General features: G+C 58.2%; 4 protein-coding genes across 4 annotated transcripts; 2 read left to right on the top strand and 2 right to left on the bottom strand.

Annotated features, from left to right (window-relative positions):
* Positions 1 to 181: 181 nt before the first annotated feature.
* Positions 182 to 2,354, bottom strand: DCS_07622 (telomere-binding alpha subunit central domain-containing protein; the record flags this gene model as incomplete). Its single annotated transcript, XM_040804906.1, has 3 exons — positions 182 to 1,951; positions 2,015 to 2,154; positions 2,210 to 2,354. The coding sequence occupies 3 exons, from the start codon at positions 2,352 to 2,354 to the stop codon at positions 182 to 184; spliced, it is 2,055 nt and encodes a 684-aa protein (XP_040655010.1).
* Positions 2,355 to 3,060: 706 nt separating this feature from the next.
* On the top strand, positions 3,061 to 5,102 carry DCS_07621 (importin alpha subunit; the record flags this gene model as incomplete). The annotated part of the gene is made up of 3 exons (XM_040804905.1): positions 3,061 to 3,294; positions 3,621 to 4,130; positions 4,191 to 5,102. 3 exons carry the CDS (start codon positions 3,061 to 3,063, stop codon positions 5,100 to 5,102), a joined length of 1,656 nt encoding a protein of 551 aa, XP_040655009.1.
* Positions 5,103 to 5,898: 796 nt separating this feature from the next.
* On the top strand, positions 5,899 to 12,052 carry DCS_07620 (DEAD/DEAH box helicase; the record flags this gene model as incomplete). Its single annotated transcript, XM_040804904.1, has 6 exons — positions 5,899 to 5,976; positions 6,039 to 9,996; positions 10,072 to 10,318; positions 10,436 to 10,646; positions 10,996 to 11,218; positions 11,292 to 12,052. 6 exons carry the CDS (start codon positions 5,899 to 5,901, stop codon positions 12,050 to 12,052), a joined length of 5,478 nt encoding a protein of 1,825 aa, XP_040655008.1.
* A 400-nt stretch (positions 12,053 to 12,452) lies between these two features.
* DCS_07619 (uncharacterized protein) lies at positions 12,453 to 13,358 on the bottom strand (the record flags this gene model as incomplete). Its single annotated transcript, XM_040804903.1, has 2 exons — positions 12,453 to 12,473; positions 12,543 to 13,358. The coding sequence occupies 2 exons, from the start codon at positions 13,356 to 13,358 to the stop codon at positions 12,453 to 12,455; spliced, it is 837 nt and encodes a 278-aa protein (XP_040655007.1).
* Positions 13,359 to 14,234: the final 876 nt, after the last annotated feature.

The raw sequence follows: 14,234 nt of genomic DNA, 5'->3' as shown, positions 1-14,234 counted from the left end.
GTATAGGCTGCAAGTCCTGCTTGTCCGGCGTTGCCAGAGAGTCAGATGTACGTAGTGCGTCAGGTTGCGAGGAGGCCCGACTGCTTCCAACCAAACTGTCCTCATGGCATCTGTGCGATGCCTTGGGCGTTCGATGCATCGTCGTAATGCGAAGTGATTTTATTCGCGGAGAGAATTCTTGTCATGACGTGGCGATTTTGGTGCCAAAGAGGGCAAACATGCGTTGCCATCGTCTCCCCTCTCCCGCGTCCGCCCTGCATGCCTTTTGCTCAATGCACTTGACGCCGTACTGACGGATGCAACAAGAAAAGGGGCGGTTAGAAAAAGGGGAACCGTCGTGCCCCCCTTTATGCTCCTCGTCGCTATCTTCCGGTGCCTGTCCGGCTGCCTTTGCTCTTTTCTCCAGCCGGCTCTTGTACTCCTCAAGGTCGCCCCACAGGATGAACATCCGTTGCTGCAAGAGGGCGAGACGCTCTTGATCGACTGTCAAGTCGGCTGCGTCCAAGTCCACCATGCACTGAGCGGCCTGGTCGTCCACAAAGACCCAGAACCGATTTTTCTGTTGCCCGTGGGGAGCCACGGCGTCCTCCAACTGCAAGTAAAATCTCCATTCCCAGTCCGTTGCGGCGTCGCTTTGCATTGATATTTCCTCATCCGTCTCCGTATCGGTGCCCGACTCGGACTGGTCCGAGAGACATTGAAATTCAGCCTTCTTCTTCCGCTTGGGGCGGGAAAAGCCCCGTAAATCGGAGGGCATGAAGTCGACAACACGGACGTTGGTTCGGAAGTTGGCGTTGATGAATGGGAGCTGCAGCTTGACTGGCGCGCCGTTGATGGTCGTGTCCTGATACACCAGCTCCATCATCTCCGCCACGAAACTTGTTCCCTTGCCGCCGTGCTCACATTTAACTGTTTTGGTCAGCGGGGAGATTTTGGAGCAACGGAAGAGAATGAAAAAATCACCTTGCGTATTGAGATCTGGGATCGCAACCGAGAGGCTAGACGTGTTCGCCTCGGACGAAGTGCGTTTTGCATGAGAGGCCGCCCGCGCCGCCGCCCGCCGCGCTTTGGAGTTCGGCTTCTTCGGCTTCCCAGAGTCCAATTCCAGTCCTTGCTTCCGTTTCAACCCGGCCGCTGCAGCCTCGGATATTTCCTTCAGCTGAGACTTCTTGAGCTTTTCATAGTCCCGCTTGCGACGTATCGCATTCTTGAGCTGCGGGCTTATCGACTCTGGGTCCTCTGTGGGATCCAGGTGATGGATGTTGAGTTTCTGGCTCGGAGCCAGGCCCTCTCCTCTGAGAAAGCCTTCGAGGTTGCTTGCGTTATGGCCAAACTTGATTTGTACGTTTCGTAAATCGACCCATGATCCGTTGGAAATTTTCTGCTCCCGGATAGCCGTCGTATGAGGTTCGAAGCAGGTGATCTGCATACTTCGCTTCCCGAACGGTCCAGTCCAGTCGGGCTTTTGACGATTCGTGGAATACTTGTCTAGGTAGCCGTATGGATCCCCGACTCGACCACTCTCGTCCTTGCCACCACTGAACGAGAAGTGGTAGAAGGAATGATTCTCGGTGTAATCCGACACCCAGAGAGTTATCTTGTCACCCAGGTCGTATGGCTCCCGCACGAGTTGAGCAACCGTGTTGACAAAGTTATGCTCTCGGACGTCCGTGAGCTCCCTGAACTTGTTTTTGATGTTGACCGATCTCACTGACATGGCTTCGAAATGGTCGACTGATGGAACTCTTTCCTTGTTGATTGCGTGATAGAGATGAGACACAAACGCCTTCTCTGTTCGTGATGTCAGGCGAGAGGCGTCCTTCTTACTGAAAGGTCGCAACGCATTGGACGGATCTTCAGGAGGCCTGGGGATCTTGCTGGCTTCGAATACATATATGCATGTCGACCAATTGGAACATAGAGAGAAATACATTGACTGGAATTTTTGAACCTGAAGCACCACATTACTGAGCGTTCCGAGAAACAAAGCAGCCCTTTTCGTTCGTTCACTTACCTTGGCCTTGAATATCATGATTACATCACCGCACCTGGCGGTGGGCATGTCGCTTTCTGCACGAAATACATTGAGCAACAGCGAATCTTCCACGCTGTCTTCGACAGACTGGTCGTACAGTCGAATCTGGCATTTCCAGTCTGAACCTGTCAGGAATAGCAGCATGGAAACCCTTTGTCATATATGCTAGCTCACCTGTCCCCTTCGTCTCTACTGGCGCCCTAAAGTCTGTCACAAGGCCGATGACGTCGACAAGACGTCCCGCCGAGCACTTGCCGTCGAGCACGTCCTTGATCGTCTCGAAGCCTGGAGGCAGTTCCTTGCACTGTTGGAGAGCCATTCCGGGAGCACCCTCGACGCCGGTTCCGTAGTTTTCCTCAAGCTCTCGAAGGAATTTGCTGTCTCATGCGGCACACGCCGTTGGCGTACTGTATGAAGTGCGATTTGCTACGCGAATCTAGAAGTTGTCCGATCTCGGCGCGTCTTCCCCGAATGGCTCTTGGGCGTGGTAAAATCGCGGAAGCACGTGATGATGCATAAATAGCCAGCACATCAATGTGCATTGACCCATATATTAACACGTGCAATTCTCAAACCAGCAACTTTGCCACTAGCAGAGTATACGCCGGGATAGGGAATTTCAAGCGGTCACCGCAGGTACCATTTGTTTGTGAGCCCCGCTCCAACACGGTGCACAAAACATGCTGCCTCAGGCACCCGAGGACCCCCAGTTTCTCGCAAGTTCTTGTATGTGGGTAGTGGCTACTTAGGCTCGCGAGCAACGGATTCAAAAAGCCATGAGCATTTCTCTCACAGCCCTCCTTCCAATCCAAACTTTTCTTCATCACCCGCTTCCCGCGTTCCTCGCCGAGTCACACATATTACACACGCTCGAGCTACCGCTCATTATTAGGGTCGACTTGCGAGATCAGTATATCGCTTTTTTCCAGTGACGGCTGGACTTTGGGGCTGAATCCTCTTGTCAATACCCCCCCGCACCTGCACTGTACTTGCCGGCCGGAAGCCAGAACGAAAATATCATCACCATGGCGGAGCGATACATTCCCGAGCACCGCCGGACCCAGTTCAAGGCTAAGAACACATTCAAGCCCGAGGAACTCCGCCGCCGCCGCGAGGAGCAGCAGGTTGAGATTCGCAAGGCGAAGCGAGAGGAGAACTTGGCCAAGCGACGAGGTATTGGAACGGGCGAGAACCGTCCTGGTGCCTCGCTCGGTGCCGCTCCCGACAGCGACGATGAATCTACTCCCTCCGAATCCCAGGTATGCACATTGTCCTACCTTGGACCGCCTCTTCCCACCCCCCTTGCTTTCCTTTTTTTGGCCGCCTGTTGTCCGCAGGAACGAAGTTTGTGTTGCTCGCACTTGTTGTTTTGGTCCCCTTCGTCGCGGATGTGTGTCGCCCTGCGATGTGGGGAAGGGAAGGCTTGTGCAGCGCAAACAACCCCACACCACATCTGCATCAGGCTGCACCCTGTAAGCTTGCGTGTCCTCGGCATGCAAGCAGCAGAGATGCCGGGCACGACCTTCTCGGTGCAAGGCTTAAGGCCACGGCCCCATTGTTCTCTGTCTGACGTCTCTCCGCTTAGTTGAGTGAGGACCTTCCTCAGATGGTCCAGGGTGTGCTCTCGGACCAGATCGACCTGCAGATCCAAGCCACGACCAAATTCCGAAAGCTCTTGTCCAAGGAGCGAAACCCACCCATCGAAGAGGTGATCAAGACCGGTGTGGTTAACCGCTTTGTCGAGTTCTTGCGATCGCCTCATACGCTGGTGCAGTTCGAGGCTGCCTGGGCTCTGACCAACATTGCCTCTGGTTCCGCGAACCAGACGCAGGTCGTCATCGAGGCCGGTGCCGTCCCCATCTTTGTCGAGCTTCTGGCCAGCCCCGAGCCCGATGTTCGTGAGCAGGCTGTCTGGGCTCTTGGAAACATTGCCGGCGACAGCCCCCACTGCCGAGATTACGTGCTCAGCTGTGGTGCGCTCAAGCCGCTGCTGAACCTCCTCGGTGACAGTCGCAAGCTGAGCATGCTGCGCAACGCCACCTGGACCCTGAGCAACTTTTGCCGCGGCAAAACTCCCCAGCCTGACTGGAACACCGTATGTTGCACAGCGCGCGCGTGAGTCAAGACCATCCACGCTAATCGTTGTCGCCTTCAGATCGCCCCGGCGCTCCCTGTCCTCTCCAAGCTGGTCTACTCCTTGGATGATGAAGTCTTGATCGATGCGTGCTGGGCCATTTCGTACCTCTCTGACGGCTCCAACGATAAGATCCAGGCCGTCATCGAGGCCGGCATCCCTCGCCGCCTTGTCGAGCTTCTGATGCACGCATCTACCTCGGTTCAAACCCCCGCCCTTCGGTCCGTTGGCAACATCGTCACCGGTGACGATGTCCAGACCCAAGTCATCATCAACTGCGGCGCTCTTCCTTGCCTCCTGTCTCTCCTCAGTTCGACCAAGGATGGCATCCGTAAGGAGGCCTGCTGGACCATTTCGAACATCACGGCGGGCAACTCCTCTCAGATCCAGGCTGTCATTGACGCCAACATCACCCCCCCCCTGATCCATCTCCTACAGAACGGCGATCTCAAGACGCGCAAGGAGGCTTGCTGGGCCATCAGCAATGCCACATCCGGTGGCCTGCAAAAGCCGGACCAGATTCGGTACCTCGTTTCCCAGGGATGCATCAAGCCGCTGTGCGATCTCCTGTCGTGCCCCGACAACAAGATCATCCAGGTCGCCCTTGATGGCCTCGAGAACATACTCAAGATCGGTGACCTCGACAAGCTGGCGGCGGGCGAAAACGCCGAATCGATCAACCGTTACGCGCTGTTCATCGAGGAGTGTGGCGGCATGGAGAAGATCCACGAGTGCCAGAACAACGCCAACGAGGAGATCTACGTCAAGTCGTACCACATCATCGAGAAGTACTTCTCGGACGACGTCGAAAACGCCGACGAGGGCATGGCCCAGCCGGCTGGCCCCAACGGCACCTTCGGTTTCGGTGCCAACGCGCCGGCCCAGTCGGGCGGCTTCAACTTTGCCAATGGAGGCGACTCGATGGATATGTAGGGGCCCTGCGTCCCTTTCGTTCTTGAGAATGCCTGGGCGTCTACTGCATGGTGGCCTGGCATGGACTGTCGCCGTGATGCAATAATGCGCCCCCGTCCCCCTCTACTATCCCCTACCCCCTACCCCCTGCCCCTACCCCTACCCCCTACCCCTAACAATACCCTTTCTTCCCCAGTCATATAAACTTTGCTCCGATTGTACCTACAGCCCACATCGCCACCACAGAACCCTCCTTGTCTTTGAGTCCAGCGTAGCTGTCGCACGACTCTGCGACCGCTAGCAGGGCATCCAGGCCCTATGGTAGCTTGAAAGCTCCAGCCTGAGCGAGAGATTCGGAGAGATACGGAGATATTGACGAGTGAGACGAATGAAATTTGATATGTCGCTGTAGAGGGAGTGCATCGGCGGAAGTGCGCGCGCTCATGTAAATGGCAAGGGGCGTGCGGTCATGCCACGACTCATGGGCGGCCGGTACGTGATGAAGGGTTGGCGAGAGCAATCTGAAGTCGAGCCGTCTTAGAAGCTGGTGCCAGTGCACCCTGCTTCCCTATGGCCCGTGCGTCGCGGTTGATTACGACCAAGTGGTTGTGCATCATCATCATCATCATCATAGGAACACAGACGTGGCGAATCCGATTATTTTGATATCACGCTCCACATATGTGTGAATGTTGTCTGAATTGACGATGCCATCAAACTCGATCCATTTGAAGTGTGTCTGTCAATCTTGCAGAAGCCCTCCAATCAAGTTTTACACTAGGATCACTCAGGCACTGCTCGACAAGACAGAGCCATCATGATGTTTCTCCTCGCAAAAGAGTTGATTGAACATGGGAACGGTACAGTAGATGCACTTTTTTTGGTAGAACTAGTAGTGCGCCGTAGCCGGATTTGAGCCGGACATTGCGAAATTGGACAGCCTAAACTCTGGGCAAGGATCGCACTGTGAGACGGGCCGTACAGGCAGCCGTAGGATACAGTGCGAATTTTCTCGTGTCCTCTCACACCCAAACCTGGAATCCCTTGTCGTCTTCTCGAATTCCTGTGAAACAAGCCAGCGCCAGCGCCAGCGCTCAAGCCAATGATATGGTGAAGAAGGGGAAAGCCAAGGCCGAGCAGGTTCCGTCTGGTCCGTCTGTGCCTGCAAAGGATGGCAGTAAGGGGAAAAAGGGCCAGAAGGCAGAGCCGCTGACCACTCCGGTGGAAAAGGCAACGGCAGTCCCTCCGAAGCCGACAGTCAAGCAGATCATCGGTGGCTCATCCTGGACCGGGAAGCTTCCGGTTAACCTCCTGAGCGAATACTGCCAGAAGCAGCGATGGGAGAGACCCGAATACGACACCCGGAAGACCCCCGAGGGCTTTTCGGTCTGGGTCACGCTCAGCGCCAAAGACGTCAAGACGCAGCAGATGATCAAGCTGGAGCCTTTCAAAATCACACCAACTCATAAGCATCTCCTGCTGCGGGATACCGCCCTCGAGGCCAAGCATGCGGCGGCCACGTACGGTCTGTTCCGCGTCTGCAGCATGCAAAACAAGCACATGGTGCTTCCGCCGGATCACAAGTCGCTCTGGAAAGAATTTCAAGCCTTGAAGGTGCAGGACGTCAAGGAGGGAAAGACATGGATGTACGATGCGGACCCATTCAAGGCTCTGCTGGAGCGACAGGAAGCTAAAGCCGCGGCGGACAAGAAGAGAAAGGAGGCAGAAGCTGCCAAAGCCAAGGCAAAGGAGATGCCCGGCTCGTCTGGGCTAATGCTACTTAGCGGAAACGCCGGCGAAGGATCAAACCCCATGAAGGGATGGACGACGGCACCCAAGGTGGAGATGGGCAGGCAGACAAGAGTTCAACTCGAGGCGCTGCTGCGGCAGGGCATCACCTGGAACCCGCACGGCATCCGCATGTCCCGGAGCCGGCAGGACTCCGTCGTTGCCGACCTCAGCAAGATAGGATTCCGAAAAAGCCACGTGGAAGAGGCGGTGGAGTACTGCAAGGACCGTGAAGAGACGCTCGAGTGGCTCTTGATCCACGTGCCCGAGGATGACCTTCCGCGCTGGGCTCTTCCCGAGAGCTACTCGGCCGGCATCTCTGTCGGGTCGACAAATTTGAGGCGAGAGGGCATCATCAAATCTCTCTCCGAGCCGGGGTACTCTCTAGAACTTTGCACGCGCATTTTCGACGACAACGACGGCGACGAGGGCAGGGCTGCCGAGGCACTCCAGAACATCCTCGTTTCTGGATCTGTGGCGGATGAAGCTACCGACGACACGGAGGACTTCCTCGACCTGGGGTCTCCCGAGGAGCAATGGGACGAGGAGGTGGGAAGCCTCGAGGCCATGTACTGTGAAAATTTCCGTCGCGAGAGTGAGCAGGTGATCCAGATACGCATCGAGGGAGTCAAGAATGCACAGAATGCACAGAATGCGCAGAAGGGCGAAGTGGAAGCATTCCTGCAGATTCGAAGACCGTCCAGCTACCCAAAGAACTTGCTGCTAGCCATCATCGCCAAGCTGCCGTCGTACATCAAGCTGAGCATCGTCAAGAGGGCCTTGGCCTACATGCAGGAGTCGCTTCAGGATGAACCGATGAAAATATACCTCGTCATGGAGTGGATTCAGCAACACATCAACGACATCATCAACAAGCCTGGAAAACTGGTGGATATATCGGCCGTTTCATCAGCCGCCTCGGAGAGTCACCCTGCGCCATGCACGACCAGCCGACGACCGCGGAAGGCGGCTAGGTTTATCCAATGGATCCCCGACCCCCAAAGCAGGGAGAGGTGGCGACGACGGCAGGAGAATTCATTGTTGAAAGAGATGCTGTCGAAGCGCCAGAAGCTGCCTGCCTGGCAGATGCGCGAGCAGATTGTCGAGACGGTGGACCAAAACGATGTGGCCATCATCAGCGGAGAGACGGGCTCCGGAAAGTCAACGCAGTCGGTGCAGTTCATACTTGACGATCTGTACGCCAACAGCCTCGGGTCTTGCGCCAACATCATCGTGACGCAACCGCGCAGGATATCGGCACTGGGGTTGGCGGACCGCGTGGCCGAGGAGCGGTGCTCACGGGTGGGCGAAGAGGTGGGATATGCCATTCGCGGAGAGTCTCGGCAGTCGAGGGACACGAAGATCACGTTCGTGACGACCGGTGTTCTGCTGCGACGGCTTCAGACGGCCGGCGGCCGCGTCGACGACGTCGTCGCTTCCTTGGCCGACGTCAGCCACGTGGTCATCGACGAAGTGCACGAGAGGAGTCTCGACACCGACTTTCTGCTGAACCTGATGCGCGAAGTGTTGAGGGCGAAAAAGGGCATGTTGAAGCTGATTCTCATGTCGGCCACGCTCGATGCCGCCACCTTCAAGAACTACTTCGCGTCCGAGGGCCTGCGCGTCGGCACCGTTGAGATTTCCGGCCGGACGTTCCCGGTCGAGAAGTACTACCTCGACGACGTCATTCGAATGACGGGGTTCAACGCCGAGGCAAACGACAAGGGGTTCATCGGGGACGAGACGATGGGCAAGATCATCCAGAAGCTGGGCCACCGGATACACTACCACCTCCTCGCCGAGGCCGTCAAGGCCATCGACTACGAGTTGTCGTACGAAAAGAAGGCTGGCGGGATCCTCATTTTCCTCCCAGGCGTGGGCGAGATTCATCACGCCTGCCACCTGCTGCGGGCCGTCGATTCCCTCCACGTCCTGCCTCTCCACGCATCGCTCGAAACGCGCGAGCAGAAGAAGGTGTTTTCCAGGGCACCGGCGGGCAAGCGAAAGGTGGTGGTGGCGACCAACGTGGCGGAGACGTCCATCACCATCGACGACATCGTCGCCGTCATCGACAGCGGCAAGGTGAAGGAGACGAGCTTCGACCCGCAGACGAACATGAGGAAGCTCGCCGAATCGTTCGCGTCGCGAGCCGCGTGCAAGCAGAGGCAGGGCCGCGCGGGTCGCGTGCAGGAGGGCCGATGCTACAAGCTCTACACGCAAGCGCTGGAAGCGCAGATGGCGGAGCGACCCGAGCCCGAGATCCGGCGGGTGCCGCTGGAGCAGCTCTGCCTCACGGTCCGGGCGATGGGCATGCGCGACGTCGGCCAGTTCCTGGGCCGATCGCCGACGCCGCCGGAAGCGCTCGCGGTCGAAGGCGCCATCAAGCTGCTGCAAAGGATGGGTGCGCTGGACGGGGACGAGCTGACGGCCATGGGCCAGCAGCTGGCCATGCTGCCGGCAGATCTGAGGTGCGGCAAGCTGATGGTGTTCGGGTCCATCTTCGGATGCCTCGACGAGTGCGTGACCATCGCCGCCATCCTGAGCACGAAGAGCCCGTTCGTGTCGCCGCAGGAGAAGAGGGAGGAGGCGCGGGAGGCGCGCATGAAGTTTGTCAACGGTGACGGCGACCTCATCACCGACCTCGACGCCTTCCAGCAGTGGGACGGGATGATGAGAGACGGGACGCCTCAGCGGCAGGTGAGGTCGTTTTGCGACGAAAACTTCCTGTCCTTCCCGACGCTCTCGGACATTTCGAACACTCGGTCGCAGTACTACACGGCCCTGACCGAGGCCGGCATCGTGCTGCCGTCGCAGGCGACGAAGCACTCGGACGGCGCGGCGGGCGGCTGGAACGCGCGCCTGCTGCGGGCGCTCATCGCCTCCGCCTTCACGCCCCAGATCGCGCGAATCCAGTACCCGGACAAGAAGTACGCGAGCTCGATGTCGGGCGCGGTGGAGCTGGACCCCGAGGCGCGCCTGATCAAGTACTTCAACCAGGAGAACGGGCGCGTGTTTGTGCACCCGAGCAGCACGCTCTTTGGCAACCAGGGGTTCTCGGGGGGCGCCGCGTACATGTCGTACTTTAACATCATCTCGACGAGCAAGATCTTCATCCGCGACCTCACACGTAAGTGGCACGGCCGGACCGGACCGGACGGACGTCTGCCGGTCCGACGCCGAAGCAAACGCTGACTTGTGGCAGCCTTCAACGCCTACACGCTGCTGCTGTTCGCGGGACCGACGGAGCTGGACACTCTCGGCCGCGGCCTGCTCGTCGACGGCTGGATTCGACTTCGAGGGTGGGCTCGCATAGGCGTCTTGGTGGCGCGGCTGCGGGGGATGGTGGACCATGTGATTGCGAAGAAGGTTGAGAATCCGGGACTCGACGTTGGCTCGGACAAGGTGATTGAGATGGTGAAGAAGCTGATTGACTTGAACGGCTTGGATGCGTAAGAGAAGGGCAGGGGGGCAGCGGGTGCAATCGACGAGGCGAGCGACGCCGAGAAGCGGTTGCCGCTGTTCTTGGATTTGGACCGACGACTCGTGCACGCGGCCTCACATGATAGCATGGGAATGATGCAAGAAGAGCAAGAGCAGGAGGGGGGGTACACGAAGGATACCTGGGACACGAAGGATACCTGGGACGCGTTGGACGCTTCGTTGATTGCCTGTCCGGACGGCCACTACATCTCAGCTTCCACGTTGGTGGTGTTTTACGGAATCGGGACCACCCTCGGCATGATGGAACGTACAGGCACGGAGTACGCAAGAAGTTGCGTATGCGTACTGAACAATGCACTGCTGCACGGAGCAACGCGGCACTGGATGGTGCATTCACTTGTACGCAAAGGAAATATCCCTTCCCGTGGTGCTTGTTGGTCGTCCATACCGCGCAGTACGTTCTGCCTACTAATAACAAGTAGCAGTATGCTGAATAAATGCAGTAATAATACTCCGTAGGAATTACCCTTACGGGTAGGTTATGGTGATATCATCATAGGCACTGACGTCACTTGTGGTTAAGACTCGGCAATACCTGCTTTCTCTTGTGTACAAGTAACGTTGCCTAGTATAAACTCTGTACTGTACATGTACATGTACACTATGCCGCACTGATTACCTACAGCCTTGCCCCTCTCCTTCTTACATCGACAGCCTCATCCCTCTCCTTCCTGCATCGACAGCCTCATCCCTCTCCTTCCTACATCGACAACGAGCCTGCAAGCAGACGACGCATGCCGTGCTCGACATCCGGCCCGATCATGATCCCATGGCCGATTCGGACCCAGACGAAGCCGTGGAAAAGAAGGAGCCGAGCAAGGAGGGCCAAAGGAAGGATCGAAATGCCTGTGCGTGGGAGTGCAAGATAGATGCCCCCCCTCTTGCCTGCCCGCTCCGGTCGTGCTGACGGCGAAAGCCTAGTCACCGAGCTCATGAAAGGTGCCTCTGCGTCGGCAGCCTCGGGAGCACCAGGAGCACCGGGAACACGTGGAGCGACAGTTTCAAGCCGCAGTGTCCACCAGTTCAAGGACCGCATGGGCCTCGGTGCCTACCTCGGCGACCCCGGCTCGCTGCCGGCCTCGGTCGTCATCTACCACAACGACGACTTCGTCGCCATCCGTGACAAGTTTCCCAAGGCGACGGTGCACGCTCTGATCCTCCCACGCTCCTCGCAGATGTCGATGCGGCACCCCTTCGACGCCCTCGCCGACGAAGTCTTCCTCGGCCGCGTGCGGCGGGAAGCGGTGAGGCTCGGCGCCCTCGTCGCCAGCGAGCTGCAGCGTCGCCTCGGTCCCGACAGCCGTGCCGACGAACCTCGCCAGGCCGTCCTCCGCGGCGACGCCGAACCTCCCCTGCCGCCGGGCCGCGACTGGGGGGCCGACGTCCGATGCGGCGTCCACGCAGTGCCCAGCATGCGTCACCTGCACGTCCACGTCCTGTCGCGCGACATGCACTCGCCCGCACTGCGCCACCGAAACCATTACAACTCGTTCAACACGCCCTTCTTCGTCGACCTCGCCGACTTCCCGCTGGCCGAGGACGACCCGCGTAGGGATCCTCAGCGCATGGCCTATCTGCGCCGAGACCTCTGCTGCTGGCGCTGTGGGAGAAACTTTGGCAACCAGTTTAAGCGGCTGACGGAACATCTCGAGGAAGAGTACAACGCTTGGAGGCGGGAGTGAACGCGGAAGTCGCCAAGATAAAAGAAGCCATATCGAATGGGCAGCAGAAGCAAAAAGTCCGACGCCAGCGCGTATTGTACATGATGGATGGATGGTAGCTGTAATCTGTCAGGGTCAGATCCATCCCTCTTACTCTTCCCCCATTCTCCTTTCTGAACCTCCTCCCCCCCCCCCCCCCCCCCCGCGAAGGCGTGTCTCATCGATCGTGCCAAAAAAAATTGTAGAAAAACCACGAGGCATGTGGTGCAGTAGACGTTACACGGAGCGACTGCCGACATGTGCAGCCCGCCCCTCCGTGCCTACCTCCACGTCCCGGCCCACCGTGGGTCGGAGAAGCAGGCGGAAACCGAATTAAATCATCGACGTCGCCTGGTTCGGCATGCCATCCCTCGGTACCGTTTTACTCCTCACCACCGAGCTCCTACCGGCATCATCAGTGAAATATATTCGTCAGGGCGGCTACCCAAGGCGATGCCTGAACTTGACCCACCTCTTCAGACATGTCAACGAGGAGCTCCGCGTGCTGGTCGCGTTCATCGTGCTCGGAATCTGCGCCGTCGTTGAGCAAACGGTTGGATGTCTTCAGGAGCTGCAGGGGAGACGCACATTCCATGCCGTCGGCGGCAAAGTCGTCGTCGGGCTCAATGTCTCCCGCGATGGGAGACAAGTCCATGGGCTCGCCTTCACCCTCGTCACCCTCGTCGGGATCGTCCCGAGCCTCGTCATCGGTCACGAGGTCGGACTCGACCCTGGTCAAGATGTCGGACTCGACCCTAGTCAAGATGTCGGACTCAACCCTTGTCAAGAGATCGGACTCAACCTCCGCCTCAGCCTCGGGTTCGGCGACGGGCGCAGCCTTGACCTTGGGCGGGCGCCCCCTCTTAGCCGGAATAGGCCTCGACGTCACGGTGACCTCGACCTTGCGAGGCCGTCCGCGAGGCCGTCCGCGAGGGTTCGTGCCCTTGGCAGCAGCCTCGACGGCCCGAGCCGCCGCCATTTGCTTCTTTCCGGAACCAGGAGGTCGGCCGCGAGGACGACCGGTGGGCACGTAGACCGGCTTGGTCTTGGGCTTTCCGGAAGGGGGGCGGCCACGAGGACGGCCTGTCGGAACGTAACCGCTCTTCTTGACCCCGGCGTTCTGGGTCGTCGTCGGCGTCGTGGGCGTCGTCGGCGTAGCGGCCGCAGCCGTCGTGTTGGCGGGGAGGGGGTTTTTCCGAGGTCGTCCTCGACCACGGCGAGGCGGGCCAGCCGGGTTGGTAGCAGTGGCAGTGGCAGTCGGCTTTGCGTCTTCTTTGGTGCGCGCCATGGCGAAGGCAATGCAGGGCCGTCCTTATGTCGGTGGCGTGGCGGAAGTCGGTTGCTTTGCTTGCAAAATATAGGCAGGCGAGATTCGAAACGGTAAAAAAGCCCGGTAGATTTCGCCTCGCGCGTTGGTGGAGCCTGCCGCCGTGCAAATCCCACACGAGTCTCAGTGGAATCGCCGGAGGTGTCTGGATGACACTGTGGAACGAGTGAACGGGGCGCGTGGGTTGCAAGTCAAGGTGGGTGAGATGTGCTGGTAACGCGTAAATGCAGCAGGAGAGGTGGTTGAATAAATGGCGGAGGATGCGAGAGCTGCGCTTGTGCTTGGCCTACGGGAGGCGCGACCAAGTGAAGGGGGGGCCAAAATAAAAGCCGACGTTCTTCACTCGTCAATAGCAGGAGAATCGACCAACTGTTTGAGTCGCCGCCTCCTTCCCACCTGCTAGCTTATGGGGTGGCTGGGAGCTTGGACCACCATCTCCAACCGCAAGTCACCTGACGCAAAAGGTTGCTATGCGCACTGTGCGTATACTGTACTGCTTAGTCTTGGTAGCCACAAAGGTGGAGAAGCTGCCAGTAGCTGACTGGTCCAAGATCAGCACCGTACCTTTGCTTCGCAGGCATGTACCTGGATGGGCTAGGCGAATAAATACAGTGCACCCGTACAGTGCATTCTTCACCGTATTCGCACATGGAACTTGTGTTATGTAAGCGTACATGCCGTACGGAGCACTCACTTGTACTTGCTTGTACAGAGCGAAAGGGGGGGTGACATTCAACGCTGGCAATCGCAACCGGCCCACACCTCCTTCCCGGCCGTTGACCCTGACAACGGGCCAGCGGCGTCGAGGCAGGAGCGCGAGTAAACAACGCCATCGAC

The sequence above is a fragment of the Drechmeria coniospora genome, chromosome 03, assembly GCF_001625195.1.
Source record: "Drechmeria coniospora strain ARSEF 6962 chromosome 03, whole genome shotgun sequence".
NCBI lineage: Eukaryota > Fungi > Ascomycota > Sordariomycetes > Hypocreales > Ophiocordycipitaceae > Drechmeria > Drechmeria coniospora.
This window is presented reverse-complemented; position numbering and strand designations above follow the sequence as displayed.